Raw genomic sequence first — 27,853 nt, 5'->3', positions numbered from 1 at the left:
TCACATGACCACGTTGTAATTGTCATGGCCACAGTCCCTGTCCTGGCTGACAGTATGAGTGATTTGGCTACTGTCAAAAAGCAGGAAGCAGAGTAAACTAAAGGTAGAATGTTGTGATGCCAGGGCTGTCCTTGCAAGATCACCTGTAGCTCACAGCCACCAGCTCTGACACAGAGCCAGAACTGACCACCATGGACCAATTTTCCCGGAAATCTGGTGGAATTTGTCTCCATTTGACTCGGGCCTTTCAGCTCCTTTCTATCCTCACCTTTTCCTTCCGTGGTCTTTCCTTTTGCAGTAAAATCCATCTTTGAACCCGTGCTTCTGTCTCGCAGAAGTACCTGGGGTTGAATTTGGGAACTGTCTCGGAGCAGACGGCGATAGGAGCTCGGTCCCCAGCCCTAGAACAAGGTGGGGTGACTCCAATCGCCAGCAGTCGGCACAGACAGGCAGAGCCAGACGTGTCTCCTGCCACTGTGTCCGTGTCAACCACAACCTTCACAGCCCCTTGCGGGGCTGCCCCTTTGTGACGCGCTGGCCCGTGGTTCTCTCGTTTCCATGGCCACAGAGCCCCCACCCCAGCTCCATCCCTTTCCCTTCCCTTCCCAAGGGCAGCCAGCCCTGGGCCCGGCCAGGCCAGGTCAGAGGGTTTGGCACTGTCTAGGAAGTAGCCGCTTTCCTAAGCTGCTTTTCAAGGCCTTTATTTCTGTAATTCCCACTCCGTTCTGCCTTGCAGCTTGTTGGTTGCGGATTTTGATTACTTCTCTTCACAACAAATAAAGTGGTGCCTTCCCCTCAGCAGCCCTGGGGATGTTCCTATGTGAAGCCATCTGTCTCACACGGTTTTAGACAATTTAAAACAGAACACTATGGATAAGCCGTCTCCTCTGAAGTGTTCCAACAATCCCGTTTCCAGCAAGAGGAAGTGAACAGTAAGAGATAAAGGTGGAAAAAAGGCCTGCCTCACCGCCCACACGGCCTGGGGGAGAGACAGCTGGGCCCCGATCTGGCAAGGGCCCCAACCTCGGCTGCTGGGCAAAGGAAAAGGAAAACCACCAGCCCACCACTAACATTACGTACAGCAAACGCCAAAAAACAACCTTACAACCAAAAAACTCATCTCCGCTTTCTGGCCGGGCCCTACAATCCCAGCCCGGCCCCAGTGCGGCCTTAGAAGGCTCCTTATGGTAAAGAGCTCCGGCCGCCCCACCTAAAAACAATCACAGAACCCTCTCCTGCCCTGGCAAAATATTAACTTTTTCACTGCCCAAAATATGACTTTACAAATACTTTATTCTCTGTCCTGTGGAAAAAAAAAAAGAGAACCGAAATGATAATATGTACAAAAACAGCACAAAAAACACCAAAATCAAAGTATGAGAAGAGTCAAGTCTCAGCTGAGGGAAGGAAGACATAGACTGAAATTCTTCCCTTTTTTTATGCTATAGAAAAGCATCCGTTGTTTCCCTATAACACATAAAAAAATATGGGGTGGATTAAAGATTCTAACTCTAGATGTAAGAAGAAGCGTTGGTGTTAAATTAAATCAATGTTAAAATTGCTGTAAGTGCCCTAGGTTTAAATAGTGAAAAAACCCCTGCTTCTCCCTAGGGAAGAAGAAGAAAAACACCCTCTATTTTTAAAAGTGGAGTAAGCTTTTGTTTCAACTATTATAATCCTTTAAGTGTGCCTCATAAGTTGATATGGTCCTCAGTATTAGTTATGAATTAAAATGTTAGTTGAGAAAAAAAATATTACATAATAACCAGATCTCTATCCTCCCTGACGGCTAAACACTAGAACAGCAAGACCACTTACAAATGGTTTCTTATGAAAAAATCTCTATAGGCTGAAGAATCTCCTCTCTGAAAGAAACAAGTAAATGACTATTTTAGAAAAGGTAAACTAACTGAGTTGTTCTTTGTATGCTGTCAATGTAAAAAAACAAATGTGTGGAAAGAAGAAGAGTAGTCTGAAGTTTTATTCTAATTTTTCTTCTTCTTTTTTCCCCTATAGTTTCTGGTAATAAAGTTTGTCTTTGTACCATTTAATGCTAAGCCTGTTTTATCTTCCTCCTAATCCTATCTCACAACTAAAAACGTTCAAATTAACAATCCAAAACCACTACACTAAAGCAGTATCTCCACCCAAACTCAAACTGAACCCAAAACACCCCACTGTGGAGACCCTAGAAGGCATTCCCTAGTTAGGAAGACACGAGAGGCTTCTCTCATAGCAAGCCCTGTTCTGTTATGCCAATGTAGCCCTGTTCTGTTCCCTGGGCCAGCCCCCTGCCCTCTCCCTGTCTCTCAGGCTTTTGGTCACTCCCACCCTGTTTCCCTGTTGGCTCCCATGCCCTAACCCCACCTTTGTGCCACCCCCATGTCTCCTAGTAAGTGCTCCCTGATGCTCCCCCTGCCCAGGACACCCATCTGCTTCAACCTGGACCCTCACCCCGACGTTCCCCTTTGTCTTTGCCTCTGACCCTGGACTATCCACTCAGTGGCTGAAATAAACATCTCCGTGGATCCCATACAAAGGCCCTTGCTGCTCCTTTACCTGCAACCATCTTAACAGCTATCCAGGCTACAACACCTGGGGAGACAAAGGAGACAAGAAGGATGTCCCAGCTCCCAACATTTCCTTTATCCCTACAGTAGCTGTACTCCAATTACTGCATACGAGAGTTTTACTTGATCCCTTTAATGCCAAGGGACCATGAAGGACTTGAACCTTGTTCAAGTCCAGCCTTGCCTGCCTATTTTGGAGTGGAGGGCAAAGACGCAGACAACTTTGGGCGGGGGTAGAGCTGAAATTGCATTTTGCTGCTTCTGATTTCCTCCCTGCTTTTGCAGCAGAGGGACATCTTTGTCCCTGCAAACCACTCCCCTTTCCAAGTGAAATGTGGGCCTGGCTACCAGCTCCAGGTTCTTGAAGAGACTGCTGCGGTTGGCAACAGGAATTGTTGCTGAACTTTTTGTGTTACTTAAACCCCCCCACCAATTCCACCAAGTGGATGAGGAAAGAGGCAAAGAGATTTCGGTGGAAGAAGGGTGCCAAAAGCTTGAAAAAAGGATGAAAGAAATGCTCCGATGATGATGATGATGTTAGTAACATGAATGATTTATTTTTGGCAGCAAATGAACACCCGCTGCCGTCCAGCCCTCCCAGACTGGCAGGTCGAGCGGTGCCGTTTCCATGGCATGAGCTGCTGGTAGCCTGGGGACAGAAACCAGAAAGCCACGGTCAGTGGCAGCAGGCTCCTGTCCCCCCTGTCCCACCATAGCCTATACTCAGGCCAGGCTGCTGGCTGTGCTCAGAGCCCAAACCTCCCAGCCCATTCCCTCCTTGTTAGAGGAGAGCAGCGTGGCAGGACACGCTCCACCTCTTCTGCTCAAGCATGGCACAACAACCTCCTCAGCAGCTGCAAGAGCGACATTCTCGTGTGCCTGCTGCCGTTTGCCCTAAGCCCTTCTGCCACCCGAGCTGTGGAACCGGGTACCCACCTCTGGAGACCTGCTGCCAGGAGAGGAGCCGATCCCACACAAGGTCCTCATCCTTTTGCAGGGGACATCCACACTGTGGACCCTCCCCGGCTAGCACCGGCACGGGATGCACTCCACGGACGGTGCCGGTGCTTCTCCATCTGGTCTGGACACAAGTGGCAATCTTTCTGGAAAAAACAAAGAACAATTGCATGAAAGTCATTTCAAAACAAGACCTGGAAACAAGAAAAAGCACCAAAGGTTGTCACCGTTTCACGGGCCTGGGGAAGGTCTGACCGCTCTTTATGATACTAAAATCTCTCCAGTGGTGGGGAAAAACCCTACCTTTCCCACCTGTATGCCCACCCCTTCCTCAAGGGCCTGCAAAGCAGAGCAGCTGGGCCATGGCTAAAGAACCCGTCCCCCTCTGCTGCTCCCTATCCACATGGATGCATGCTTTTGTCAGGCCGGATGCCCCCACCCCAGCCTGTGCCATGCTGGCAGGAAGAAGCTGTCAGCGAGGCCAGGAGCCGGCTCCCCTTCCACAACATCCATCCCCTGCCCCACCAAAAAGCAGCTGAGCAGTTGGCAGAAAGATTAATATTGTCCACTGCCACCCCATGGGGAACCTCCAGCATGTGGCCAGGCTGAGCCCTGCCATGCCTGGAGGCACGAGCATCCCCCCACCCCTGCACCGCCTGGGGACTCATCTTGATTTCGTCGGGGTGCAGAGCGTGTCCTCTAGGAAGGGGCTGCAACCAAAGCCCATCAGCTTTGCCCTGCCAGTGGCCAGCTCGAGAACGGCGTTCTCCAGCTCTGCGCTGATCTCCAGAAGAACACACCATATGTGCCTTGGCTCGTGGGGACATCACGAGGCCATTGAGCTGCAGGGGGATGTTTCCCCTTTTCCACTCTGTGGCAACTTCACTGCACTGTGCCACAATTTCTCCAATAGGATGGGGAGCCCTGAGCCGCTCCCTCCACAAATCGCCGGGGACCTGAGGAAGCACCTCCTTGGCTGTGCTCTCTGCTCCATGCCAGGGCCACTGGGAAATGCTCTGGGGAATTCTTTGAGAGCCACAAGACACGAGCAGCTGCTGCTTGCGGGCATCCTGGATTCTACTGTGCAGAGGGATAGATCTCTGCTGTCTCCTGGGCCAGGTGGGGCTTCTGCACCCAAGAATGTTCTAAAAGGTCATCCAAGGATGGCCTGTCTGCAGGGTCCATGGATAAGCACCACCTGATCAGGTGCTGGCACTCTGCAGAGAGAAACCAGAAACTGCTGGTCAGCTCCTGTCCATGCTCTCCCAGATTTCACAGTGCCCACAGCACACTAAGAGTGCTCAGAGCTGTTCGTACAGCTTCCCATCCATCCTCTCTTCTGGAAGAGAGCAGCAGAGGTACACGTGCTGCCTCCTCCAACTCAGCCCAGGAGATGAACCTCCTCCCCAGCTGCAACAGCACGACACTTATGTGCCACCTGCCCTCTCCCAAAGCCGTTCTTGCTCCCGTGCCTTGAAGGCCCATCCCCACCTTGAGACACCCGGGGCGGGAAGAAGAGCTGTCCCTGGACGATGTCCTCTCTGCTTTTGAAAGGAAGGTGCCTGCACACCAGCTGATAGAGCAGGATGCCCAGGGACCAGATGGTGGCTGGCTGGCCATGGTAGCGGCCAAAGAGGATCCACTCCGGTGGGTAGTACTCCCGCGTTCCTATGGCACACGGGCACAGCTCATCAGGCCAATGCTGATTGCTCCCTCCCTCCCAGCCAGCTCCTCAAAAGCCAGCCCCAGCTCCTGCCAAAATGCAACTTGGCTGCAGCCGGCTGAAGCAGCATTCCCCCTCCCTCTCTCCCTGTGTGTTTCACCCGTGGAAGCACAGGGGAGAAGCTCCACTGCCCGGCTGGGCCCCGGCTTTGGGCTCACCGGCCATCTGGGTGTAGAACGTGTCCTGCAGGATGGTGCCGCAGCCGAAGTCGATGAGCTTCGCCTCGCCGGTGGCCAGGTCAACGAGCACGTTCTCGGCCTTGATGTCGCGGTGCAGGACGCCGCGGCTGGTGCAGTGCCGCACGGCCCCCAGCACCTGCCGGAACAGCGCCCGCGCCACGGGCTCTGGCAGGAACCCCCCCGCGTGCAGCAGGTGCCAGAGGTCCTGACAGCGCTCCGGACGCTCCATGACCAGCGCGAAGCCGTCGGGCAGCTCGAACCAGTCCAGGAGCCGCACGATGCCGCGGAAGCCGGGCCACGACGCCATCCAGAGCAGCACCAGCTCCAGGGGCACAAGGGCGCCGTCGTGCTGCGGGGGAGCCGCCATGCCGTCAGCGGCGCCGATGCTGCGCTCGCCTTCGCCACCCCCTGCCCGGCGCCACCGCAGCTCCCATTGCCCATGGCCCGGGACGCTGCGCGGCCCCCGCTCGCTCCACGCTCGCTCCCATCGCAGCGTCCCGGCTCCCACCCGGCCGGGCCTGGCCTTACCCCGCCCGCCACGCCCCGCCGCCTGCTCCCGCTGGCCCCGCTCACTCACCAGCCGCGCCCACTCCAAGACGCGGTCCCGGGACACTCGCTTGATGGCCACCTGCAAGCCAAGGCGAGCGGAGGGCTCAGCTCGCCGCCCGCCGCTCGCCGGTCGCCGCCCCCCTCCCCGCTCCGAGCCGGCCCCGTCTCTTACCGGGACGCCGTCGGCGAGCCGGGTCCCGGCGTAAACGCTGCCGAAGCCGCCGCTCCCCAGCAGCGGGCCCTCCCGGTACAGCTGCTCCAGGGGAGGCTTCTCCGCCCGTGCGGACGGCACCGCGCTCTCGTCATTCTGCCCGGGGCACCCGCCCGCCCCGGCCGCCGCTGCTTCCCGAGCCGCCCCGGGCTCCGGCGCCTCGGGGCCGGCGGCCGAACTGCCGGGCGGCGAGGCTCGCTCGGGGGAATGCGCCGGCGGCGGGGCGGGAGCCGGGCGGCTGCGGGCCAGCTGTGGGCGGAACCGCGGGAGGGGCCTCGGTCGGGGCCGGGCCAGCGCCAGGCCCCGCGCCAGGCGGAGCCAAGAGACGCTGCTGCTCCACCACCGCCACCAGTGCAGCGAGGAGCTCGCCCACAGGCTCTTCAAAAGGTGCCACAGGCGGTACGGACTGAGCCCCGCGGAGGCGGCACCGCGGCGTGCCCGACAGGGGCGGGCAGGGGGCCGGCTCGCCCACGGCCGCCTTGCTGGGCACGGCATGAGCCGGGCTGGGAGAGGCGCAACAAGGACGGGACCGAACGGGATCACAGGGAGTCTGAGAGGGAGAAGGGCACGGAGGGCGAGCGGGAACTCGAGCGGAAAACCGATCGAAAAACCGATCGAGAGAGGCGCTGCTGCTGCTGCTGCTGCTGCTGCTGCTGCTGCTGCTGCTGCTGCTGCTGCTGCTGCTGCGGAGCCGCCGGAGCGCGCGGCCGTTCTGCCGTTGCCTCCGCGAACCCAACGGAGGAGCCGCCGCGCGCCCCGTGGAACACAGGAAGCAAAGTAAGAATAAATGAAGCTAATTCCTATTAGAGAAATAGCCAAATAAAGCAGTGGAGGCGTAAAGAAGACTGTTGGCTTGTGGCTTTCTTGTTTGAGTGAGATGAAGCATTTTGTGGGGAAGAATTGCCTCTTCTGACAATTTTGCCAGTGTGGGCTGGAGCGGAGCTTTTAAATTTCAAGTAGCAAAGAGAAATCGTGTCAGTATTGTCATCCCTTTTCATTCTCTGCTGAGACACTTGCAGGCTGCCCAAAGACATCGTCTGCAATATGGAACTTGGACCCAAATGGATTGTTAAGTGTGTCTGGATGTCACCAAATCTATGGGAATGACAAAAACTCTCCAGCAATATTTTTAGTGTTAGAGAATCTAGGAACAATGATATTCTGACCACGATGTTGTTCTGGCCGGGATGTGAAACAGAAATAATGTAATCCATACGTAGCCCTGGTGTGCACAGAAATTTTGTTTGTTTATTTCCTGTCAGTGTTAGTGGCAGAAGCATCCATTGCTCAGTTTGGGAAGGCTGACCCCTGACATGGACTCTCCTCAAGTGTGTCTCTGCCTCTGACACTAGAGAACACTGAGTGCCTTGAGAGCTCGTGTTGCCTGTGGAATGCTCCAGCTGACAGCCACCAGAAGCTGTGGACGTTCTTTTGGTATCTGATGCAGAAAAGGAGTTCTCCATAATACCATGCTACTTAAACCCACATTGGGATGCGGCTGTGTAGTGGCTCACCATGGAGCAGATTGCCTGCTTTGTCACTGCCAGCCCTGCTGATCCTGCAAGGGACCCTAGTGTATCCCATGCCTGTTTTGCCTGCAAGCAAAGCTTGCCTTGCCTTAGTAGTGTGGAGTAAATAGAGAAGTAATAAAATGGACAATTAAACAAGTTACTTTGGAGGAGATCCTCCTGCTTTCACACATCAGCCCTGCATCTCATGCTCCGTATCCTAGTTTGAATGGACAGGTGTGTGCTAGGGAAAAAGCAGGACCTTCCCTTGAAATGGAGAAAGTAAAATCCTTCCCACTGAGTCAGTATAATTTTGAAATCAAGAGGTTCTCAGGGAAAGATAGGGGGACAGGAAGAACAGTTCTCTACTAAATATACAACAAGGCCAATCTAAACAACAATAACTATGAAATTAACAGGAACCCAGTCACAGTTCCTTTGGTTGTGTGCTCTTTTCCCCCCTGGTGCAGTTACCATCGCCATTGGCAGTGAGCTCTGGCAGGTTCCCAGTGGACAGGGCAGGTGTGTGGATCCCTGCACAGCTGCAGGAGAGCTGGGGGTGATGGCAGCTGTGTCTCAGATGGGAAGGGTGGAGGAGAGACTCTGCTCACGAATCCTTGGAGCAGTGTCGGTCCCGGTGCTCCAACAGGATGCTTGGAGATAGCAAACTGAAGCAGGACAGCATCCTGGCAGGGGTGTGAGGTCCAACACCAGAAGAGGCAGCTCCTGGCACTGGGATGGCGCGGTGAGGTTTTCCAGCTGCCTTCCTCCTTCCAGAGCCAAAAAGGGGTGAGTACCAGTAACTGCCCCCCCACGCTCCTTTACCTGCTTCGAATCTCGTGGCCTTGGCCTCCTTCCCCCCACCGGCCCCACCCTCCCAGAGAAACACCCAAAAAAAAGGGAGGCTCTCCCTTCCCCATCTCAAGGTCTCAAAGACCTGGCCATCCTTAGCATGTCAATGGGAAAAAATATAAAACTATAAAATATAAAAAAACAAAACATACCACCAAAAATATACACAAAAAAAATATAACAACAAAATTATTAAGATACAATCAAAATATATTTATTGAAACCTACAGATAACTATCAGAACATATGTACATCTGGAACTATACAGGCTAATGCATAAATCCTTGTCTTCAAACGCTCTTTGGATAGGCAGCAGCTTCTTCCTGGGCTTGGAGGAAAGAGCTCTTCTGGACAGCAGGAAAGGACTTTGTGGGTAAATGCACAAAAGAATGTCCAGAGAAAACTTGGTGGAAACACAGGAGCCAGGCAGGTCTGCAAAATGGAGACACAAAATGTAACAGAGGCTGCAATGCAAACCTAAAGCATCTGAAGCTCCATATTTCATAGAAGACATTTCTTGGAAATTCATAAATAGCTGCACAGGGAAACATTCTCCTACCATCACCCTCTGGAGGCAGGCCAGGGGCACACCCTGAGCCACTTCCACAGAGCTCCCAGGGGAACTCCCTGGCCTCTGGGCTGCCCTGGGACAGCAGGGAGCCCAGAGCCCTGTGCTTCCCAGCAATGGCTCAGCTGCACATGCAGCCTCCTGCTCCTCTCCCTGCCCCACAGCTCAGCAGCCCTACAGCTCCACGGGGCACTGGCAGCAGCACAGCTCATGGCAGGGGGCACCTGCAGGGCACAACTGCTCCCTGGCAATGTGCACAGGCTCTCCAGGCTGGCACAAGACCCTTCCTCCCACCAGAGAGCGGCCCAGCTCCCACCTTACCTCGGTGGGAGGCTTGAGCCATGCTAGTCCTTCACTTTGTCCTCAATCCAGAGTGTCTTCAGGCCCCTGAGCATGCCATGACTAGGAAGGGCAGTGGAGAGAGCAGGGGCAGATGCACACCCTTCCTGAGTATTTTGTCAATTTTGGCCCAGCTAAAAGGTCAGAAGCGCAGGTGTCCATCTCAGCACTTGGTCAACTTGCTGGAGAACATCAAGCCTTCACCAGCCCAGGATGTTGGAGAGGTTTTCCTGGACATGTGGGGACTGGCTGGCAGCACGCTTCTTCAGCTTGGTGCCCATCACCTCGTAGAGGGCAGAGGCGAGCCTGGTGACCACCGTGCGCACATTGGCGCTGTGGACAGGCAGCGCCTTGTTCTCCAGGAAGGACCAGAGCACGGGCAGGGCGTAGCGCTGGGCCACTTCAGGGCTCCTGGCATAAACCCCTTCCACAAGCACTGCCGGGACAGAGACACAAGCTTCTGAAACAACAACCTTAATGCAAACAAGGATCCACCTCGAGATTTGCTTCTTGGAAGCCTCTCTGCCTAAGAGCAGCGAAATAGCACACAGAGCCCAACAATCCAGAAATGGCCATAGCAGCTGATCCTCCCCAAAATAGAACCACCAACACCTCAGGAGTACTGTCTCCAAACAAATACTTGCACCTGTGGCAGAACTTGTACCTTTACTGGATCATTTCACAACCTGTTTCAACATCAAGAATGACTAAAATGTCAACTTCCCTTTCATTTCCATTAGGAAGTTGTCTAAACCCACACTGAAGATTTGGAAATGCACCATGGAGATTCAATTGAAAGGTTTCTAAGAAAAAGGACAATTCCATCTTTGTGACCCTTGATGTCAAAGTGCCAGAATCCAATCTGGCTCTTCCCTTTGCTCAGTGGCACACAGCAAAGGGCACTATTAGACCAGACTTCCAAACTCCAGCCCACCAGACATGGGTGCTGCTTGACAGCTGGATTAGAAACATCAGTGACTAGCTGCTGTCTTTGGCACAATGCTTTTGTGCCTTCCAACAAACAGCTGCTTCAAACCTCAGGGTGTCTTAGGTAATTACCCAGACCTCATTGCTGTGGCATTTGTGCATCTCCACATTTTAATGTCATTCCCCCTCCCAATGTTAATGGCATTTTTCTTGCAATGTGCACTGCAATAGTAGAATGTAGAGAGAAAAATGCAACACAGATGAATGAAATTTAACCACAACACGAGTGTCTTCTCCCTTTCTCTCTGAAGCCTACTCCCTGCTCAATTTCTGAACTGAACTTTGTCAAACACAGACAAAAAATTGACAACCAACAGGCTCCTTGCATGGCAGATGTGGCTGAGACATCAAAACCTGAAATGCTCTGGACACCATTCATATTTTCTGATCAGGCAAAATGTTATGCAGTAACCACTTCTTATTCTGTGGTGGAAGAGACTTCATTTTCTCTATGCTCGTAATCCACCAGCAATCATCAACATTTAAACACTTCCTGAAAGTGCCCAAAACCAATTCTGTCAAGCAGGAAAAGGGTTATGGCATCCATTTCAAAATGGGTGTTAATTTCAGTTAAAATCCAATTCAAGACATTGGTCACAATGGAACTTGAGAAAACATTGTTTGTTCCCACTAAATCTCAGAGAGAACATCTGCTCTTCCTAAAAGAGTCCTAATTTATGTTTATTTCCTTTATTTCAAGAAGAGATCAAAATATCTCCAAAACTAAATTCCCTCTTCCTAGACATCTACTTTATCCCAATGCCCTTTCAAGGGCTTTTGACATTCTCAATCACCGAACACTGAGCATTTGAGATTGCTGAAGAAGACACAACATCTATGAAACCTTGCATTTAAAGATGCTGGCACACTTAGCAGTGCATTTAGACCCCGTTAAAGCAAGGCTGTAAATCATCTTGTCCACTATATAGAGAGATTATCACTTTTCCATTCCTGGGCTGTTGCTGACATAGCAAGCTCCTCTGAGGAATCAATTATCAGCTGCATTTGTAGCATTTTGGACAGCACTGACACAGGAAGACACTGTTTGCACACCCTGAAATGCTCAGTCCAATGTCACTTTGACAGCACAGGCAGGGAGCCTCAGCACTCTGCTTCTGCCCCTCTGGCCCCAAAGGCTGCCTTGCACCAAATCCGTGCCCCCAATCTGGGTGCTGAGTTTTGACCTAAGCTGTGACCCCCAGGCACTGCAGGGTTCAGTCTCAAAACTTTTCAAGAGCAAGATGAGAATTCTGTGAGGACAAAACAAACGGATTGCCTGAAACAGCACTTGCTACATTTTCCCTAAAGGACCAGAGATGACCCTGAGCTCCCAAGAGAAGAGCCAGCTCGGGTATTTTTAACCCCTCCCTTTCCTGGAGGTGGGCTCTGAGATGCCCCAGTGAGAGCTCGGCCCCAAGGCCGAGCGCCACCCCCGTGCCAGGTACTGCACACCTCTGCAGCAGCCAGGGAAAACCTGCCAAACACAGCTGCCATGGGCATTGGGCAGGAGGGACAAGCTCAGCACCTCCCGATTTGGAGCAGCTACTCTACTGTCTATTGCCAGGAATGCCCAGGAAATGCTCCCTGGGGAGACCTCTTGGCTTAGCAGAGGCCATACCTGTGATACGCTCTGTCACATCCAGCAGAGCTTGGCCACTCAGCTGACTCCATTGGTGGCTGAACTCTTTCATCAGTGCTACTTTATCTACAAGAGAAACACACGTTTCTGCTCACTCTTCTGAGGTCCTAGGAGAAAGGAGAGTGGGGAGGGGAAGGGCAGGGGCAGCCCCAATTTATAAAATCAAGTAATTTTCTGCTGATGTACTTCTTTCCTTCCAGCCTATTTGAGGGGGGTTCAAATTCCCAAAGAAAACCTCTCCGTTCACATTTGTCAATGCAAAGTTGTCTGCTGGACCTGGAGCTATGTTAAACTTTCAGATCAAGGACCTCAAGAGTTCAATCACATGTAAGCAGTGAAAAGGTTTTGAACTCCAGAGCAAACAGGAAGAAGTCCAGACTTGGGATACACAAAGGCACAGAGTCAGGCAGTTCAGGAGTTCGCAGAGCAGCTGAGGTGGAGAAAAGTGGAAACTCCCCCTGAAGATCTGCCTCTTCAACACTCCATTTGTCAGGCATATTTCTCCTGAGCAGCATTTTCAGAGCTGACATAAATCTCTGTGACAAAGGAATTTAGAGCAGTCCTTGCCTGTGTAGGTATTTGCCACAGCCATCCTGCCCCATGAAAACAACATGTGGAACAAGACATCACTGACAGCTGGATTTCTATCTGCTTGTTTTAAGGAAATGCACTTGGTGAATCATAAGTGTCCCATTTGAAAAAAGAAGACAAATGGGAAAGGTGGAACAGAGGCAGCTACTGCCTATAATGTGGAGCCTTCCAGGGGGCTGCTCTGCAGGAGCCATGATGGGCCAGTGTCCCTTCATGGCAACAGCAAAGCTATTCATTTGGGAACTCTAATGGGGTCCAAGCAAACTCCAAAATCCCCTTTGCCTCTGAATTGTAGCAAAGCTGTAGTCCAGGACCTCCTCTCCAGACAAGCAGCACAGAGCCAAGGGCTCCTGGCACTTGTGGGAAATGCTGATGCACATTCAAGCCTCTTGGGGGACTGGTGCCTAAGGACTGCACCCCCACAGCTTCTGGTGGATGTCAGCTGGAGTGTTCCACGGGCAACAAGAGCTCTCACGGCACTCAGTGTTCTCTTGTGTCAGAGAGGCAGAGACACAGTTGAGGAGAGTCCATGTCAGCCTTACCAAAATGAGAAACGGATTTTTCCAGCGCTTTCACAGCTGCAGCATGAACCCCGGTATCCTTTGAGTTCAGGCTCTTTAGTATTCCTTCCACTAAACGGACAATCACGGGGTTCAAGGCATCTTCCAGGATGGCTATCATTTCTGCCAGCACGTCCAGCGCCATCTGCTTCACTCTCTTGTGCGTGTCAGATATTCTCAGGACAAAATGATCAAAAATCTGTGAAGAGAACAAGCAGCAAGAAAGCTGGATTAAAATGTCCTTGTTTGAAGAGGGGATGTAGCAATGATCATTTAGTGCCCAAGAGAGGTACACACCATCTTTACCAAGTGCAATAGAGACAAGGATGGAAACGAGTAGCCACAGTTGTGTTTGTGCAAGACAGGATGGAGTTTGGAGAAGTATCTCTGTAAAAACATTTGGGTTATACCAACCCAGCCTGATACTTCTCTTCCCCATCCAAACCCATTTTTCATCAAGAGAAGAATTGCCATGCTTTCAGTGGCTGGATTCCTTTCATTGAACCCAGCTGGGAGTAGGAGACAGCAAAGGTTAGAGCAGTGGAAAATTCTGTCATCATGTGATGAACAGCATCAATAGGCACCTGCCAGACAAATACAGCTGGACTGAAAGAACTTGTCCTGCATGCTGGACCTGAGTTAAATTTGTCTGAGTAAGAGGGGCCATCCTATCCCAAACGGGCAGGATGTAGTGCCAAGATACAGTGAATTAAGTGTACTGCTACAGGCTTGGGAGAGGAGCTGAAGGGAAGGAACAGTGAAGATACCCTACATACTTGGACAATGTTCGTGGTGATGAGCTTGGGGCTGTTTTTGCACAGGTCTAGGAGGAGTGCCACTCCTTCCATCCGTGTCTCAAACCCCTTGGCTTCCAGGAGATCATCAAGCTTCTGGAGCATCTCCATTTCATCCACAGCTGGAGGCAACGTGACCTGGACTTTTGGATGGTGTAGGAGGCGTCCATCCGAGGTCGACTTCACCCTGGAAAATAAAAGCAAATGATGGCTTGTTGGTGATAATACCTGCAGATAATTGTGAGCAAAACATCCAGAGGTGATTTACTCGTGATTTCAAGCTAGAGAATCATGAGGCTCTGAAAAGAGCATGGACTTCATGACAATCATTATGGGAGAAAATCTGCAAAGTAACATTTTCGCCAGTTCTCACTCAGGAAAACCAAGTATGAGATGCATCTGATCTATCTTCAGGTGGCTTCCCAGGCACACAGGTTGCATTGCTCTGTGGAGAACGAGAGACACTAATTCCATGTTTAAATGCCTGCTCATATGGGAGGTGTGTGTCTTGTAAGAAGGAAACTCATCACTCTGCAGAAATGTCTCTACACCAGGCATGACAGTCTGAAAGAGGAGCTCAGATGCATCTGAGCAGATGACCAGGGGCATATCTGAAGGATCCAGAAAATCAGTAACAGAGATAAAAACAGATGCCAGACATCCCAGCACTATGCTCACATTAAGTTTGCGTTCCTAGAGTCTAGATCTATAACTTAACAAACCCACTGGGAACAATTCTCTTGGATCAACTTGTCTCTCCCATGAGCATGGGAAGATCCTAGCTATGCTACTGAGGCATGTGGTCACTTTCCTGCCACTGCTGAGCATCACAGAGCTAAATAAATCTGTTCTGTTATCAGAGAACAGGTACAAGTAGCTCTGCCACTGGCATGAAGACACAGCAAGGACCAAATCCCTGTCTTAAGTGCAGATTGCAGCACAGGAGGAAATCAACCAAACATGCTGTCCATCCAGCAAACTATATGAAGGACAAGAATATCAAGACAAAAAGTCCCTATTGAGACACCTTTTGACCAAAGTTGCTCAGGAGTTGCCTTGCTACTTACTACTCAAACTTGGTTCTGTGTGAGGGTAAGAAAACCATGACTCAGCCAAGCCAATCCACTTGATTGGGAACTGCTTGTTTGGGGAATGGCATCTTGCCGCTAGACTGGGATTTCTCCTCAAAACACCCATCTGAAAAAGACTCCACTCAGATGTAAAAAGCCCTGGTTGAATTTACTTGTCCCAAGTCGGGCAGCAGAGACATGGCCCTCTCCAATCCTCCACAACACAGCCCTTGCCACTGCCCTGACTTGTCTGTGCTGCAACCAATAAGTGTCTTTCTGTTGCCTCATTTCTGTGGAAACCCCTGCAGAGATGTTTGTTCAGTGTAACACAGAAGTAGACATTTTTATTAAAGAGCATTTGTAGGGAAAGGAAACAATCTCTGGCACAGGCCATCTCTGCCAGAAAGATTTTCCTGAAGAAGAGAAATGTCAAACTTGTTGTGTGCTTTGTCACATCTAACAAAAGTGCTCAGTACCGTTGACTAGAAGGCAATGTGGGCTGGGGCTTCTTTGAGACATGGCTCCTCATCTTCACAGGGCTCTTGACACATGGGCGTTCACCCTTCTGCTCTTCCATCCCCTACAAGGACACAGAGAAACCCCACCAACATTTCGAATATAGAATAGGAAACTGTCTGCTTAAAAACACAAGTTAGAACCAGGATCACTGCTACCAAGGCTTAGGGAAATATTTCCAAACCTACAGAAGGAAACAGACCAGAGATTCAGTGATGCCAACTCTTTGTTTGCAATAGCCCAAGGCAGGTTATGGGTGCTGCCATAGTGAGCAGCAGTTTAAACTCCCCAATTCATGAGTCTCGAGCATAAATGGCAATAATGGAAACTGGTAGGCACCAAGAGTTCTTATAGGAAAAAGCAGAAAAATTAGGACTCTTTGGGGTGGGCCAATTTTGTTGGAAGGTGATTTGGTTCAACACTCGCTCTCCCTGTTTGTGCACAAAGGACACGCTCCCTTCTATAATGTAGATAAAAACAATGAAAGTCCCCCCAAGACAAATGATTTTCCTCTGGATGCTGCTGGATTCACCAAGCTTCTTCCAGCTCCACAGGGCTTGACAGCAGGGCAGTATTCCCAAAAGACAGACGGTAATTGTAGCAATTAGGATTGACTTGGACATCTGCTGCAGTTTTGGAAATTCTCTTGGCACTACTGCTTCCAGTGTCTTTTGCAAAGACTGTTCTCCTCAGAAGCACTTTTCTCACTTCATTGCTTTACTGGGAGCAGAGCAGGGACAGCAGGGTGGGGAGTTATGCTTAAATGTAAACCCACTTTCTCCTCTTCCCCTTTCCTCTTTGTGACCAATAGTCAAAATATTCAAAGCCCCACTTTTCCCCTAAGAATATCAGCTCCTTTGTGGTCTGCAGATGAACAGGCTGGGGATTAACAGCTCATTCCCAGGAGCAAAATGATTGAGCAGAAGGGGAATGAGATAAAAACAGATTAGGTATGTTTGATGTCCTATTAGCTGTGGCTATACTTGCACAAAGGAGACATTTCTCCTGCCAAGCACTTACTTTCTTCTTAATTCTTCTCAGAATATCTTCCAGGTCACAGGCAGGAACGGATCGCTCCAAAAGCATTTTACATTTTTGGTCATCCAGCAATATCTTCACCATCTCCTGTCCATAATGCCTATGGAAGGATTGAGGGAAGACGGGAAGAAAGGGAGGCAGGCAGGCAGGAAGGAAGGAAGGAGAGAAAAGACAGAAAGGTGAACAAACAAAGCAAGACTATTAAAAGAAAAGGCTGATACATTAACCTTAAACACATCAGCTGCAATCCTTGCATGAGAAGGCATTACCTACTCATCAAAGAGAGAGATTTACCCCTACTTGTCACTGCACAGTTCTGTCAGCTGAACACAAGAGGCAAGAGGAGAATGTGGGGCTACAGAAAAATACCATTTCACTCTGAAACTCGGGGTGTGATTCTGTGGGATCAAAGGATCCAAGGGAACAAGCAAAAGACATCTGCTTTGTTGTCGGAGCCATTAGCAGTACTTTCTGACATTTGCAATGGCAGTGCAATACAATACAATAATTTGCCTTTCTTTAGCTGGTAGGGAAAACAGGGAAAAACACCTCATGCTTTCTATGTGAGATTCTATAGGATATGTATGCACAGGGGCAACGAGTTGTGCTTGTATTCGAGGCGTCTACAGATGTGAATTTGAGTAAGGGGAGTTTGGTGTTTTGGGTGGATTTTGCCACTAGGAAACCACAGTTTTCTTCAAGAAGAAATTTGGAGGTCATTGAGTCACAGACAACAGCATTCTAGAAATCTGCAGAAGAGATTTAGACAGACTACAGAATACATTCTAAACAATATAGACAGAATACATTAGCTAAAGTGCCCTGGCATATTTCCAGGAAAGCCTTAAATTCATAAGAAAGAGATGTTTGGGATCCTTTGGTGATGAACACTTTGGATTTGTGTTGTGCACTTCAGACCAAACAAAACTATTTGACTGCCAAATCTGAGCTCTTTTGATCTCAGGAAAGAATCCTTCAAGTCACAGGAAGTTGACAATGCTCTTTCTTGCTGGACAACCTCAGCTTACCCACTACAGTCATTTCCCCAGGTAATCCAGAGCAGTGGTCACAGCACCAAGGCTGACAGAGCTCAAGAAGCGTTTGGATGATGCCCTTGGGCACATGGAGTGACTCTTGGCATGTCCTGCACATGGCTGGCAGCTGGACTCCATGGCCCCAATGGATCCCATACAACTCCGGGTATTCCATGCCTCTATGGCCCTTATCCACACCGTGATGTAACTTAATATTTCCTTTCATTACCACTCTTTTGTGGTTTTACCTTTCTAGACAGACACAAGGCAGTTTTCCTGCGTGAGGAGGTGAAATGAAGATGGTTACCTTGTGTCCTTGTGGCAGTCCTGAGCAAGCGTCCCTGCCGCGTGCGCCAGCCTCTCAGCCCTGGGTGTGCCTGCGAGCTTCGTGACTCCAATTTTCTCCATCAAGGACAGCAGCAGTTGCGCCGCACACTTCCGCACCTGGGCGTGGCGGCTCCTGGCAAGAGGAGAGCAAACACTGGGGCACAGGGAGAAGGAGCAACAGCAGCACAGGCCTTGGCCAGAGCGTGCTCCCTGCCACTGCTGCGGGAAGGAGGCCTGGCTTCTCCCTGCAGCTTCAGACACCTGTAGAAGCTTCTGTCCTCAGAGAAACTCAAATTAGCATTGGACACAAGGACTGTCTGCAAGGAAGACGGAGGAATTCAGTCTCCCTGCACTACCTGATACTCAGTGTCTTTGCCACAATTTCCACTGAGAAAGATAAAAAATTAGATTATATATGAATTCTTTAGAAATGAAAGACCATTCATGCTAACCTATCAGAGGGCACCCATCACACAGAGCTGCAGCAGGACTGAGGCTCATTCCAGCCATTTATCCCCAAATCTGCAGAGCTTTGGAAAAATACAGATGCAGAGAAAACACACTGTGGGCCGTGAAGTTGCAGAATATGCAGCAATGCAGCCTGTTTCTTTTGTGAGGATTGGCAAGGGGTACATCTGAATGTTTTATCCTATTGCAAAGATGGGGAAAGTGTGGCAATCAATTTACCCAGATTGTCCAGTTCTAGAGAGTGTCTTTTGATAATTATCAGGCTCAGCACAAACACTTAAGGCAGCATTTGCATCAGCTATCCCATAGTAGTGGGCCTGTGAAGGTGTATGTGCAGTGATTCATCATCTCAAGGCTAACATGAAACACCAGTTTGATTAGAAAGTAGAGCTCTATGGCCAGGATAGTCATACAGGACTCCTTTGGCAGGAGCTGCACCTGCTGTGCAGGCTGTGTCACAGCCAGCACATTCTCCCCTAGGTGCTCCATACCCCAGCAAGTACCCTCCTTATTTCTCCAGTTAATGGCATCATGAGGATGCATGTTTTTTCCCAGGGCCTCTGTGCTTAGTGCAGTGAAATATCAAAGAGCACTCATAGCTGCAATTGCAATTGTCCCTCTTCCCACAGAAGCACAAGGCTCTATCCTTAGCCTTTGCAGGCACTTGCACTTCCCCACCATTCACCACATCTAGGCAACTCTGACAGACTGGGAGGACTCCAGGAAGCAGCGGGAAGATGAGTCAGAAGAGGTTTAGGTTGCATATCAGGAAAAGCTTTTTCACCCACAGGGTGCCTGGGACACTGGAACAGGCTCCCCAGGGCAGTGGTCAACAGCACCAAGCCTGACAGAGTTCAAGCAGCATTTGGACAACAATCTCAGGCACATGGTGTGACTCTTGGGGGGCTCTGTGCAAGGCCAGGAACTGGATTTGATCATCCTCCTGGCCTCGTCCAACTTCCCATGTTCTACAGTTCTGTGATTCTGAGAACTCATAGGCTGAGGGAGGGCAGAAAGAGGGGAGAAGAGGAAAGAAATGAGGTGGATTGGAGAATCCAGTCACTGAGTTGACAGAAGATGCAGGATACAGGACCCTTCCCTCCCACCATTCCCATTCTTTCTCTCATCCCTTCCCCCACCTAGAAGTACTCTAGAAGGTGAAGAATATCACTGAAAGAAGAACCTACTTGACTCCACTGTCCAGGAGAGAAGTCATTGCTCGTGCAGGAGTCACATTCTCCACCATGATCCCCAGGGTGTGACTGGCTGCTTTCTCAACAAACTCTGGCGAATTACACATCATGTGCAGAAGGACCCGAGCCACCTCATCCACCTCAGAGTCCATGTCCTTCTTCAAGGTCACAAAGAGCTCTCCCAGAGTGACAATGGCCGAGTAGGACACCTTTGAGCGGAGGTTGGTCACCTGGGGAAGTCATGAGGGGAAACATAAGAATGACCTCGGAAAGAAAACCAGTTGCCTTAGACAGACGACTCAGGAAATGACAACACGTCCCACTGTGTCCAGAGGAACATAAAAGCACAATAAGAGCAGAAGAGCACATGCACAGCATGACACTTCCACTGGCACCAATATCTGGCCTCAGACTTGCATGTAACAGGCCTAAAAATAAGAAATTTCATAAAGTATCTACTTAAGCCTTCTTTAATGTCAACTGCTTTCCCTTTAGGCTCTTTTCTTTGAAACACAAAGAACCAAATTAAAGTAAGGGCTGCTTTCAAACCATAAAGGCGTCAGTCATAAAGATAAAAGAGTCACGTGCTCCTGTTTAAAAAAGCAACACCAGCAGTTGAAGCACTCAGCCAGGAAACAGAAAACACACGCTCAGGTCTACAGACTAATTTGCAGTGTTGAATGACAGCTCGGGCAGAGACTAGGACTCTGAAAATAACATAATTAGAGTATCTTTTTCTGCATTTGCACATTTCATGATAATGGCAGCTCACTCAAAGATGAGTGTCAGATACCCGACCTACCAGTGAATACAACTACATCTACACACAGATCCCATAGAAACCTGACAGACATTAGAAATACAAGATCTAAAAAGAGAAATGAAGGCAGTCTCTGAGCACACATGGAGATGAACAAGCACATAGCTACTCTACACACCGTGTATGAAGTACAGGGCACAATTCACAAGAGTGTTCTCACCTCACTGGTAACTGCCAAGCAAATGTCACGAAGCCTTGAAAGCAGGACTTCTGAATGGGACCCAGCCAGGAGTTTGATGCTGACCAGTCCCTTCTCCTTCATCTCCCTGAAAGGCAAGTACCAAAAAGATGGATTTTTCTCTCCACCCAAGAACTAGGCAGCACCCTCTGAAATTACCAGGCTGGCAGCTCAGTCAAACAATGGGAGGTGCTTTTCAAGGAGTACTTAATGAAATTGTGGAGCTCCTTCCTGCAGGATGTTGTGGCTGTCAAAAGCATACACAAATCCAAGAGACAAATAGAGGGGTTTCAGTGTTTTAATTTCTGACTAATTTTACAAGATAGCATTTCTGAAATGTCTGGCCTATGGAGTCCCTATGTCACGGTCTCCTAGAAGCTGTGAGACTGGGTCATGCTGCTGTTCCTTGTCACCTCCCTGTGCATGTCCCTAAGACACAATCCCATTGGGATGTTATTGGGGCATGTTCCTTCTTTGGCAGTGCCAGCAGGCAGATCAGCAGTGAGACTCTGCACTGGCACTCTGGAGCTCAGTTTCCATGCTACAATCCAGGCTTGTTTCTCACTCACTCCACTCCACCTCCACATTCCCCAGAAAAGGAGCAGCAGGGTGTCCCATAAGATTCCATGCCTGGGAAAGAACAGTTGAAACTCTGCCTTTTCCCAGAATCCCCTACCAAAAACAATGCCCACTACAGCAACATGTTATTTAAAAGGTGTAAACAACTCTGTCTCTCAGCACTTGCTCTAGGCAGCCCTGAGCTACAGAAAGGTGTGTGAGGCATCAGGGCTGCAGCACAGGGCTGCTGACCGATCCCATGGGCACCCCTGAGAGTCACCGGGACCCCCCACACCTGCAGAAGCTCTCTTGTACCTCAGAGGGCACCAAACAAAAAGGGGGAAGAGAAAGCAGAAGAGAATTGCAAAGCAAATGTGACTGCACAAAGAGATGCATGGTGGCAGATTTTTCATGCTTATCCCAGTGTGAATGGAGTCCGTACCCATGTGTGAATGAAGCATCCAACAGTGCGTTTATGCTAACCCCGACATCACAACCAATATCACCAAAAATTTAACCAGCATCACCTAACATTCATAGGGTTATCACCTCTGGGCCTCCTTCTCTCTGTGTCTAATTGTGGGACACATGTTGAGTATTGGCTAAACACCTCCGGCCCATACGAAGCAGTGAAAAGGAAAAAGTTGAATTCAAAAATCCAAGATTCCCAGAGGGTTTCATTGCTTTCTCCTTCCCTTCTGCCATGAGCCTTCAGGAGTAAAGACAGGCTGGGGATTTGAAAGCACAAATCATTCCATTTCTCAGAAAGAGTGACTCCCTGGAGCTGCTTCTGGGACTCACATGCAGGAGGTCACAGGGAGACCCTGTCACCTGCCATTGCTGTCAGCACTGGGAGCAGAGAGAAATCTTACTCAGTCCCACTGGGCCAGTGCCCCAAGGCACCCAAATCTCTACACTCAAAACTGCTGCCATCCTGCTGCTGCCTTCAGCCAGCAAATCATCTCATCCCACAGCTTCCTCTCTTCCCTCAAGACTTCCTTTGCAGCTCCATGGAGCAGCAGGCAAAGCGAGGGAGCAGCACAGAGCGGCAGCAGCTGGAGCACAGCTGCAGACCGAGGCCAAGCAAAGGCTGCTCTCAAATCTTGATCCTCTCACTGCTCTGGAGTGGTTTCAGCAGAGTCCTTTGCCCTCTGGGCTGTTGGGGCTCAGAGGCACTGGCAAGATCCACTTGTAAGCTTCCTTAACGCTAAGAGGGAGACAGAGTGACCGGGGCCTTTCTTACCAGTCATCGCTGCCCAGCCAGGAGAGTGCCTGGAGCAAGGACTGCTGTGGGTCAGCAGAGGCTGTGTCCTTGTGCCCACGCTCACGGAGCAGCTCCTGTCGGCGCTCGGCACCAGTGGCCGTCTGCGAGGTCACTGTGAGGAGAGGGTCAGCCCTGAGCGCTGCAGCCCCGGGCAAGGCACCCCGCCATGGAGCGGCCTGCAGCCCCAGCTCCCAGCCAGGCTTCCATGTGCTGCAAACTGGCACTGCCTCACACACCTCCCTGCTGTCTGCCTCCTTGGGCTCCTTGCTTTCTCCCAGCCCCCCCAGCTGGGCACAGCTCCAGGCTAAACCTGACCATTGCCCACACAGTGCCAGCTCCCAAGTGCCACAGGTAGCACAGCCAGCGGCAGGTTCCTGAGGCCGCAGAGCTCCCACTCCCTGCCAGACAGGGACGACCAGTGGGAATGGCTACACCTAGAGGGAACCCCCCAGGGGCCTCTCTTGTCCCAGCGCCCTCATTTCCCCCAGCCCTGAGGACTGAGGCACTCTGCAACTCCCTGAGGAAATTCCTGCAGCTGCCCTGCCACAGCACCAAGCCAAGCCGGAACAACCCAGGCTCAATTCTGGTCAGTTCTCAACGTGGAAATAGCATCAGTAGAAAAGAGCATTCCAATTATTATTCCTTGCTCCCTTCTTTTTATCTCACCCTAGTTTGGATGATAGCACAGGCAACCTTGGAGCACCAGGCAGCCCCTCCTGACTGTCACCTCCTACCAGCAGCCACTGTGTTTGGCTGCAGTGACACAGGAGGCACTGCTTGTTTCCTCTTGGAATTGCAGGCCATGGGATGGTGGCAGCCAGGAGCCATTGATCGCTTCAGGGAGCAGCAGCACGACTGCACCAAGGCACTGACTGCCATGCAGAGACAACCCTTACTGGGATAGCAGAAAAGCTGGCTGCAGAGCCGGACAACAGCACAGGCAGAGGGCCCCGATGGGGAGTGGTCAACTGATGGTGGTGGTACTCGTAGGTGCACAGTGAGCACACCCTGGCACACTGCCCCCAGCTCATCTCTGCACTTACAGCTGTCTCCTGGCACCAGCGCTGTAGTTTGGATTATCAGGATGGACAAAAGCCCGAGCTTAGGCCTTTACCTCTACTTTATTCAGCTCAACTTTCCAATGCATCTCTAAAAACCGACTACGGCAAGACAACCAAGCTGGAGGAACTCAAAAGTGGATTTGGTGCTCATTCCCGGACAGGCTATTGACCAAAGAGCCCAGTTGTGCTGGCTGAGGCAGGAGGCACACTTTGTGCTTCTTTTGCAAGGAAATAACTATATGGGAAAAAGCTGCCACAGAGCAGACTTACCTGAGGAGTTGCATGGGACACTGCCTTCCTCTTGGATGATGGGCATAGTGGGCAGTAAGGGCATCTTGTCCTGCTTCCTCAAGACCTTCTTCTTCAAGGCATTACCAGGGTGTTTTCTCTGCACACTGGAAGCTGTGCCATTGACAGCTGCTTGGCTGAGGCCTGCAGGGACCAAAGAGGAGCTTGTAAGTGGAGGGTGCTGGACAGGGTCACTATGGAAAGGGCCAGAAAATTTGCTGGAGCTGGGTAACATCTCTGTGTTATCCCAAAGAACTTCAAGTAGAACACTGGCACGCTAGTATGGGACAAGGATCATACAATCACCCAGGAAAACCTACAACAATTTTGGTGGGAAGGCCCCTTTAACCACCATCTAGTCCAACCCCTGGGAAACGGAACATCTTCATCTGGATCAGGTTCCTCAGAGCCCCATGTAAACTGGCCTTGAACACCTTCATAGATAAATCAACAACAGCTTCTCTGGAAAAATCCTTGCAGCATTTCATTACCTTCATTATAAAATAAATTCTACCTAATATCTAATCTAAATCTACCTTCTTCCAGTTTAAAAATCAAACTGCAGTGATGCTTCCCCTAAGAAACAAGGAGAAGCCAGTGTTGCTATGCTTTCGTTTTCCTGTTTCAGAGGCAGGCTGGGCAAGTTCCCAAAAGAAAGTGCAGATAAGCTTGGGTGGTGCCCTGGGGCTGAGTGCTGCCCCCGAAGGTCCCTGCTGCCGCCCTCGGGGCAGCGCACACAGCGCTGCAGCCAGAGCCCCTCAGCCGGGATTCACTGGGGAATGCTGCTTGCTCCTGGGGCTACAACAGAAGCACTGCCTCAGGGCTTCAGCACAGCTCTACAGTGCCAGCTCCTTGGAGGGGAGTGGCTCGAGAAGGATCTCTGGTCTTTTCATCAGAAGGTGCTGAATTTGGTTTCTTCCAGGTTGCACCTTGGTGGAAAAGCATTCTTCTGCATTCACATTGCCTGGAAGCTGCTCTTCAGAACAGAGTCTGAAGGGCAGGCGACTTTCCAAGACTGAATTTTCTACTCTGAAAGATTTTAGAGGTGAAGGTGGGAAGCTGATACTCTGTTACTAAGTGAGGCCATGGGCAAGACAATTAATGCCTCTGTGTTTTTCTCTGCAAAATGGAAATCATTCCTATGCAGGTTTCCACTCAGATGCAAGTGCAACAGCCCCCCAGTCTGATTGCAACACTGTGCAGAGGGTAAGGAAGAGCTCAAAAAGGACCAGCAGTGTAGACACCACTTACTTGCTTCAGCTGCATCCCTGGGCTCAACTCTCAGTGGAGGCAGCTTTAAGGATGATAAAATTTCATTCCTCTTCTTCATCTCATTCTCAAAAAGCTCCACATCCTTTGGTTCTAAGTTCTTCTCAGCCAACATGCACAATGCAGCACGGATCTGGTTGCAATGGAAATACATCACAGACTGTAAGCAGAGACACACACAGACCAGGCACAACCTCTCACTGGGAGCGGAGTCCACACAGTGCTACAGACATTAATCCAGCTCCATATCCATTCCAATAGTTTCAGGAGAATGTCTCCCATCCTCACCTTGGTAATTACACACAGTGAGGTGGAACACTTTAGTTCCACAGCTTTACTCTGCTCCAACTGCAACCTGTGACAGGAAGCCCTGCTTGAAGCATGAAAGTCATAGGAATGCTCCAAGACAAAGGAAGAGCTCACATGAGCAATGAGCATGCAGTTCAGTTCCTACAGGCCAGGGCAGGAGAATAAAAGCCATGTGCAATATGCAGCAAGGACGGGTAATTAGCTGATGCTTAACACTCATGGCCAGGAAGTGCAGCTGTTTGTCACTTCCTGGCTTCTGAAGGACTCAGCTCTGGAAGACTCTCAACGACTTGGTCTCTGAGACCGGGAGACCAAAAGGAGGAGGGAGTCATGTGAAAACAATTTGGAGGAACATGGATATTAAGGAGCAGAAAATGTGAGAATGAGAGGGCTGTGAGATACAGCCAGAAAGGTAACCAGGAGACATCAAACTGTCCCGTTTTATTTTGCAGCCTTGCTTATACTCAACGTTAGCATCTTTGCTTCTCTGCTTCTGAGGGTGCCCTTTGCCCACATTCACTGGTTTGCAGTTTGCTCTGCCAATCAGAACTTCTCTAAAGTGCTCTTTGCACATAAAGAATGCCTCAGGCATGTCCTTGGCACCATCCCCAAAGCACTGACTTTGGCACCTCTGGAAACAGCCAAGCAATTGCTCAGTAGCCGTCAAATATATTCCCAAGACAATCCCCAACCCCCAAGAGTGGAGGATCATGGTTTTCAGAGGCATTTTGGGCCAAGCACTAAACAGCCACTGGAATGGAAGTCTGCTCATCCCTGTTCTTATCCCTTACCTTTCCAAAGCCCTCTCTCAGGTCTCTGTCACTTGTTAGACCAGGACTGCTGGGATGATCCATCTCCTTGAGCTGGCTCAGTGGGAGGCCTGGTACTGGAAGCAAAGGTTCCTGTAAATCTCTGGCACACTTCAATTGCCCAAAAATGTCATGCTTGGCAACAGGCAAGACAGGTTCCAGATTACAGAGCTCTAACAGGGCACAGAGATGGTGCATGAGAGCAGCAAGCTACATATGCCTAGACCCTCTCCCAGTGGATGGGCTCCTGGAAGGAGACATGACATTACTCTGTGGGCCAGCAGACTGAAACCTGCTGCCTCAGCCCCTGGATGCTGGAGAGCCTCTGTGTTTGATAGAGAAGGGCAGAGATGGAGATTGCTCTTGACAGAGATTCTTATCTGCCCTTATGCTGATTTTAGTAAACATCTTCTTTCTGGTTCCTAAAAGTAGTCCTGGGTTCTAATACCTGTATACATTCAGATCAACTTTTTCTTCACTTTGTTGGAATATTTCAGTGGACAATAAAGAAAAACTTAGGATTACAGGAGGGGTACCCTAATGAAAATTGTGCCCTTGACACTAGATTATTCATTTTCCCCAAAGAATTTTCTGTCTAAACTGTATGGGCTCTGGCACTTTCAGGCCAGCCTGACAGAACGCTGATTTTCTGAATGCAAGTAAGAACAATGTAACTCATTCTGCAACACTCTCCAACACAGCTGATAAAATTCAGACACTTTTTCAGTCTTTGACAGCAGGGAGCCCAGAGCCCTGTGCTTCCCAGCAATGGCTCAGCTACACATGCAGCCTCCTGCTCCTCTCCCTGCCCCACAGCTCAGCAGCCCTACAGCTCCACGGGGCACTGGCAGCAGCACAGCTCATGGCAGGGGGCACCTGCAGGGCACAACTGCTCCCTGGCAATGTGCACAGGCTCTCCAGGCTGGCACAAGACCCTTCCTCCCACCAGAGAGCGGCCCAGCTCCCACCTTACCTCTGTGGGAAGCTGAGCCATGCTGGTCCGTCCCCTTGTCCTCCTCCCTGGCAGTGACCCTGGGGACAGCGCTGCTCAGCTGCCTCTGCCGGGGCTCCTGGGCCAAGGCCCCCTGAGCCGGCCGGGAGCCCACACCTCCATTCCCAACGCCGGGGTTCCGCACATAGGTCTGCATGCCAAACACGTCAGCGAGTTTCCTTGGGAACAGAGGCATCCCAGGTCCTATCACACACCAAGAGCTCTTTGCCTTCATTCTCTGCGTTTCTGTTGTAGACTCAGAAGAAGCTGTAGACAGGTACAAGAGAAGAAGCGAGTTAATTGAACTCACTCCTTTACAATCAACCCATCTAAAGAGTGGGGAATTCAAAGAGCACTTCAGCTACTGAAATGATTAGTTGTTTTTTTTATTTTTCATGAAACTAATGTCTAACTAACTTGAATTTCTCTGAACAATGTGGATCTGGCAAGCCAGGAGAGATGGGTTCTATGACTTGATGTGCTGCTCGTTGTCTCCACACTACTACAGGATTCCTTTCCTTCCAAAGAGTTGGAAACTCACAGTAGTCTCTAGAATTTGACACTATCTAGGAAGCGATTGTTTTCAAAAGTAGATTTCAGGTTATTGTTTCTGTAACTCCCAATCAGTTCTAG

At 50.4% G+C, this 27,853-nt stretch overlaps 1 protein-coding gene across 1 annotated transcript; it reads right to left on the bottom strand.

Moving 5' to 3' along the window:
* LOC134042037 (serine/threonine-protein kinase pim-1-like) lies at nt 1-27,416 on the bottom strand. The gene is given in 8 exon segments (XM_062489111.1): nt 1-42; nt 4,609-4,658; nt 4,661-4,744; nt 5,019-5,195; nt 5,409-5,778; nt 6,007-6,057; nt 6,151-6,317; nt 27,338-27,416. Coding segments are annotated over 8 exon segments (1,020 nt in total).
* Nucleotides 27,417-27,853: the final 437 nt, after the last annotated feature.

The sequence above is a fragment of the Cinclus cinclus genome, chromosome 3, assembly GCF_963662255.1.
Source record: "Cinclus cinclus chromosome 3, bCinCin1.1, whole genome shotgun sequence".
Taxonomy (NCBI): Eukaryota; Metazoa; Chordata; class Aves; order Passeriformes; family Cinclidae; genus Cinclus; species Cinclus cinclus.
This window is presented reverse-complemented; position numbering and strand designations above follow the sequence as displayed.